The following is a 5822-nucleotide window of genomic DNA, read 5'->3' on the forward strand; positions in this document are numbered from 1 at the left end:
GATTTATTGTAGAGATGAGGTCTCACCAAGATGCCCAGGCGGGTCTCAAACCTGCGAGCTCAGGCAATCCACTCACCTCAGCCTCCCAAAGCTCGGGATTACAGGCTGAGCCACTGAGCCCAGCTTCATAATAATTCTTAACTTAGACAAGTCTTTTGCAACCTCAGGTATATGTTTAAATAATTTACATTTGTCTCAAGTTGCTTTCACATTAGTGGAATGTTGTTTTTCTAGCAGAACACTAACAGAACCAAAGTGCTCATTTTTATTTATTTTTGAGTTGGGGTCTCACTCTGCCACCCAGGCTGGAGTGCAGTGGCACGCTCACAGCCACCCCAGCACTGACCTGCTGGGCTCCAGCAATCCTTCCGCCTCAACCTTCCAAGTAGCCAGAACTACAGGCGCGCACTACCACACCTAATTTTTGATTTATTGTAGAGACGAAGTCTCGCCAACTTGCCTGGGCTGGTCTTAAACCCGCAGGCTCAGGCAATCCACTTGCCTCGGCCTCCCAAAGTGCTGGGATTACAGGCTGAGCCACTGAGCCTGGCCAGAAGTGTTCATTTTAAAACTCTGCCTAAATATGAATATGTGATCACTGCAGAAAACTTGAATATGCAGAAAAGAAGGCCTGAAGCATGTCAAGTGTGCACTCCAGCCCCCACAAGCACACAACCCAGGCTCAGGCTCCTCCTGCCACCGCATGTGCATGTGTGACGCATGGGTGTGAGCTTCCACATATGTAAAAACCACATTTATATGTTAACTCTGTCCAGCAAGCAACAGGTTTCCACACGTGAGGCATCAAAAACTAACTAAAAATATGGGTAATCAAAACTGGTTCAAACATCGACCAGAGGCAGGTACAGGCTAGAAAATGCCCTATGCTGCAGCCTGTCCCACACAAGCTGCTTTAATCCAGTCTTCTCGTGGTGGGGGGCTGAGGAAGGCACACAAACTCCTCACTGAAAGTTTCTTCAGCAGAGCTGATGGGTCCTGTGTCAGCCCCACACCTTGCCCGGCCGTGAGCAGGTCACACGAGGCAGCCCACACTTGGGAGTGCAGGGACTGTTCTCAGGACAATGACCTGAGGTAAGGTACCAGAGGGGCTCCCGAGGGGAGTGACTCAGCCCCAGGCCTGTGGCTCCTGGCTGCACTCTCCTGCTAGGACAGTGGCCTTGGGGCCTGGGATAGGCCCATGCTGGCTCCTCCTACTGTGGGGCTCTCTCCCAGTCATATTTGGAAATGGTTCCTGTCTCACTTACCGAATCCACAGCTCCACCCATTAAAATGAACTCCTTTGTGATGATTTCCACCATTTCTCGGACCTGGAAAGGAGAGTAAAGAGGTGAGAGACCATACCCGCTGGCTCATCTCCAACATGGGCTGACCTGGCTGGGAAGAGAAGCTGCCCTGAGGACAGGCCATGGGCTGACCTAGCACGGTGCCCTCTCCATGCTGCCCTCACCTGTCTTGGGTCAGCGCTGGCGTGAATGCACAATAGGCCTGTGTCCTCGTAGCTGTGGTGGTAGGAGGTTGCATTATACATCCAGTGGTGCCTGTGAGGGGACATGGAGTCGCGGGGCCAAGGTGACACCAATGTCAGGACACAGGAAACTAGAGAGGACACTATGGTCCCCGCCTGTGGCCCGGCCTGGCAGCTGGAGGACAGCTGCATCGAGGGACCAACCCACCTGTTGAGCACATTGAGATAGAGCCGGGAAAACATGCCCTTGCCGGGCCCACCAGCTGAGAAGGAGCCACCGCCACCCATCATCATGTTGAGCACGGCGAAGGGGATGAAGTCCTCCTCCTGTGGTGACACAAGGTGGGGCTGGCCTGGGCCCACCACGCGGGGGAGGCCCACCCATTTCCCACTACCCCACACTCACCAGGAAGGAGCAGCTCTCCAGGCCAACCATGATGTGTGTGAGCTCAGGGATCGGGGTGGGGCCCAGGCTGACGCTGGACATGTCTCTTTCCAGCTGTAACCGAGAACAGCAGGGTTCACCAACTCCCGGATCAGAGTGTCTCCTAGAAACTCTCTGTGAGCATCAGGAACGCCCCCCACTGAAGGGCGCGCCACCGCAGCCTCTGTGGGAGTTGCATGCAGTCCTAACAGTGCTCAACCTCCAACAGGCATGGGACGAAAATGTGTCATGGTATGAGTGTGGTTAATTCCCACCACCTTTGGAGTAAATGTAAGAACACGCTAAAAACTCAAGTCAGGGCTGGGTATGGTGGCTCATGCCTGTAATTTTAGCACTGTGAGAGGCTGAGGCAGGAGGGTCATTTAAGGTCAGTTCAAGACCAGTCTGGACAACATAGTGAGACCCTATCTCTACCCTCCCTGCTAAAAAAAATCTGGGCTGGGTAACACAAGCATGTAGTCCTATCTACTCAGGAGGCTGAGGTGGAAGGATTACTTAAGCCCAGGAGTTCAAGGCTGCAGTGAGCCATGATCATACCACTGGACCCCAGCCTGGGTGACAGAGGGAGACCCCCAACTCAAAAAAACCCCAAGTCAGGAGACGTGGACATTGCCCATGAGCACAAGGCCTTCCTCATCACCAATTTACCTTGACAATGCCCCCAGTGTACTGTGCTACTGATCTATCAACATTCACAGCTTCCGTGCTACCCCAGGCCGGCCGGACTCCTAGGAGGTACTTCCTGGCACAGTCTACCAGGTGCTCATGCTCGACACCCACACCAGCCAGCACCATGCGGTCAGGGGTATAGTAGGTCCTCAGGTAGGAGTGGAGCACATCTCGGTTGATCTTTGCTATGTTTTCTGGGGGGCAGAAACGGTGGAGGCCAACGGTGTTCTCCTTGTAAGCTGCCTAGTAGAGGGGACACACACACAAGGGACTGAAGAGAATGCAACAAAGTCCCCCCAACAAGCTGCACCATCACCCTCTCCAGTGTCACCCTCCTCCAGCAGTGCCTCTGGGAAGAGCCCACACAAGCTGGTATTTTAGCTACAGTTTGGCAATAGCAGTGTGGTGTGTATTTGTAAAAATGGTAAAATCTACCCCTCCAGAATGAAAATTCACAAAAAACATAAAATAACAGTGTTATTTCATAGATAAAATGGCCAATTAGAACTCTAAGACTTGGCATAAGAAAAAATAGATGGATAAAGACCTTGTTACTGAAAGAGCTGGAAAATACAAACACTTCATAAACAGTCAACTCAGAAATTAAGAATGTTCTGAGCTGAGCACGGTGGTGTGCACCTGTAGCCACAGCTACTTGGGAGGCTGAGGTGGGAGGATTGCTTGAGCGTAGTGTGAGTAAAACAGCAAGACCTCATCTCACAAAAAAAAAAGCATGCTTTGAGTGTTCTGTGTATACCCATAACCTGCAAGGACAACATGGAGGAGGCAAACAACCCCCCTGCCCCACCACCCCTAGTGTTCAGAGGGTCACTGATCTCACGCGGGGGCACTCATGAGCTCTGTGTCCTACTTCATGAATCATTTCGGTGAGAAGTGGCTCCGGGTCAGGCCGCATGTTAAGGTCCTCCAGCTCGAACTGGACAGCCATCCGCGTCATCTCGATTTCCTCATCTGTGAGACAACCCAAGGACAATGGCTCAGGCTGCACGTGCGAGGGAAGAACACAGCACCAGCCCCAAGTGGGTCATGTTGACTGCTGGTGGGCATGGGAAGTCACCTGCCTTCACAGCTGGAGAGCTTATGGGAGTAACGGAGAAATTGCCATGGCAGGCAGGGACAAGGGGCCAGGCCTCTCATCCCGGCTCTCCCAGGAAGCAGTCACCTGGACTTGCCCTGAGCCCCAGTCCCTCATTTGTGAGAGGCACTGAAGGGACCTGCCCTTCTATCCCAAAGGGCTGCTGTGAGGGTAAAATACAAGGTGCCTGGAACAGAGGCACAAACCAATGTTGGATGCTGTGGGTGTCAGCTGACTCTAAGTACCACAATGTTCTTAACAAGGAACTGTCGTCTGGAACACCGAGGCCAGGCTGCTGTGGGACAACGCATAGCTCTAAGTTGTCTGGAAAAACCTACATTCCCTGTTCTCCTGGTCCATTCCTGCCAGGGAACTGTTCTATCACCCACAAGGCCAAGGAGGGAGATGAAGACAACAAAATAGAAGCTTCCGGCAGCATACTGTCAAGGTATTTCAAGACAGTCTAAAGTACCTTTTTCAAATTAAAGAACCGATTTCACCGAAACACCCAAGGGCCCAGAGGGACTCAAGAGTATCAAGCACTCTTGAGAAAGCCAAGGACCAGCATTCCTTCTAATGAAATCACACTGTAGTGGCTGCATCAGCCCAAGGCACCCCAAACACTGTCATCCTCATGGCTGCAGCGCTTCCACCAGTCTTTCTGGTCTCTCTGGCGCCCATGCCTACCTCAAGCGCTGGCAGCAGGGCGCCTCACCTGTTAGCCGGGGCTGCAGGACCACATCGGCCAGTAAGCCAACCACCGTGTCCAAGCCTTTGCTGTCAGCAGACACAGCATACATGGTGGTGTCTCTGGAAGAAAAAAAAGGTCAACAATGCCGGGTCTAAGTGCATGTTCAGTCTCGCACACCAGTAGGGATTCTCACCATTTATGTCGAGGACCAGCAGGCTTTTTTCCCATCTTACAGTGTGAATTCCTGGCAGGCAGGAACCATAGCAATGTGCAGGGAAGGTAAAGAATTGAGTAATGACACTGCTAAATCAACATGGGGACAATTCTGATAGAGGTTTTGTCTGAGTTAAGGTCTCACTCTGTCACCCAGGCTGGAGTGCAGTGGCACGATCACAGCTCACCACAGACTGGACCTCCTGGGCTCAGGCGATCCTTCCGCCTCAGACTCCTAAGTAGTTGGGACCACATGCATGTGCCACCATACACAGCTAATTTTTTTTATTTTTTGTAGAGACCAGGTCTCACTATGTTGTCTAGGCTGATCTCAAACTTCTAGGCTCAAGTGATCCTCCCGCCTCGGCCTACCAAAATGCTAAGATTACAGGTGTGAGCCACCTTCCCTGGCCCTGACAGAGGTTTTTGGTTTTTTTTAAACTACAGCCTCTCAAAAGGTGAAGCATTTCATCTGTGTCTTCTAGTGTTTACCGAATGCACCTCCTGGTCAATATAAAAACTGGCCCTGGCCTTGGAAGGCTGGGAAGACAGAGATGCTTTGGCCCTCTGGCAGCTTGTTGTCTAATTGTAATGTTAAGTGACAGAGTGCGGCAGGACATAATCAGAATCGCAGAGCTGGCCACAGAAGGGACAAGCACAATGTGATCACAGGACCCTCTGAGATCAAGTGCGATCAAGGGAGACGGTACAGAACAGACACATCTGACACAAAGAAAAGAGCGAGCTCCACGAGGCAGGACACCGCCCCAGTGCCTGTGCCGCGGGGACTCGACTGGTCCTTCATCCTGGAGAGCGGTCTTCTTCACTGGCTGCAGCCCACAGGGGAGAGCAAGCGTGAGCAAGCAGGATCTGAGCCAGGACACAACCCACCTGCCCAGAGGGAGGAGTAAGAAACCTGAGGCAAGATGTGGGGACCTGACATACCAGGTCGTGAGTCTGGACACCAAGCACAGGCAGCTGGGAGCTAGGGGCTTTTTAAAACACCTTGTTCTAAACTGTGAATATATTACCTCCATGCCAACTTTAATTCTTGGCACATAACACGGTTTTTAGTTGTAATGGTTCAACATTCAAGTGTAAACAATCAGCCATTTATTTATTTTTTAGTTGGAGTCTCACTCTGTCACCCAGACTGGAGTACAGTGGCATGCTCCTGGCCACCACAGCCTCAACCTGCTGGGCTCCAGCGATCCTTCTGCCT

General features: G+C 51.9%; 1 protein-coding gene across 2 annotated transcripts in view; it reads right to left on the minus strand.

The window, feature by feature from the left end:
• PMPCA (peptidase, mitochondrial processing alpha subunit) overlaps positions 1–5822 on the minus strand; it is a 13588-nt gene that overhangs the window by 2646 nt on the left and 5120 nt on the right. The window contains exons 5-11 of one of the 2 annotated variants that reach the window (XM_008049210.1): positions 4412–4506; positions 3472–3572; positions 2580–2843; positions 1893–1985; positions 1695–1813; positions 1469–1559; positions 1266–1328 (exon numbers count right to left, since the gene is read on the minus strand). In XM_008049210.1, the coding sequence (XP_008047401.1) occupies positions 1266–1328; positions 1469–1559; positions 1695–1813; positions 1893–1985; positions 2580–2843; positions 3472–3572; positions 4412–4506 (826 nt within the window). The remainder of the gene's footprint in view (positions 1–1265; positions 1329–1468; positions 1560–1694; positions 1814–1892; positions 1986–2579; positions 2844–3471; positions 3573–4411; positions 4507–5822) is intronic. The other variant, XM_021708125.1, reaches the window with a different exon arrangement.

Source organism: Carlito syrichta, unplaced genomic scaffold (assembly GCF_000164805.1).
Source record: "Carlito syrichta isolate Samal-C Ts95f unplaced genomic scaffold, Tarsius_syrichta-2.0.1 Scaffold130732, whole genome shotgun sequence".
Taxonomy (NCBI): Eukaryota; Metazoa; Chordata; class Mammalia; order Primates; family Tarsiidae; genus Carlito; species Carlito syrichta.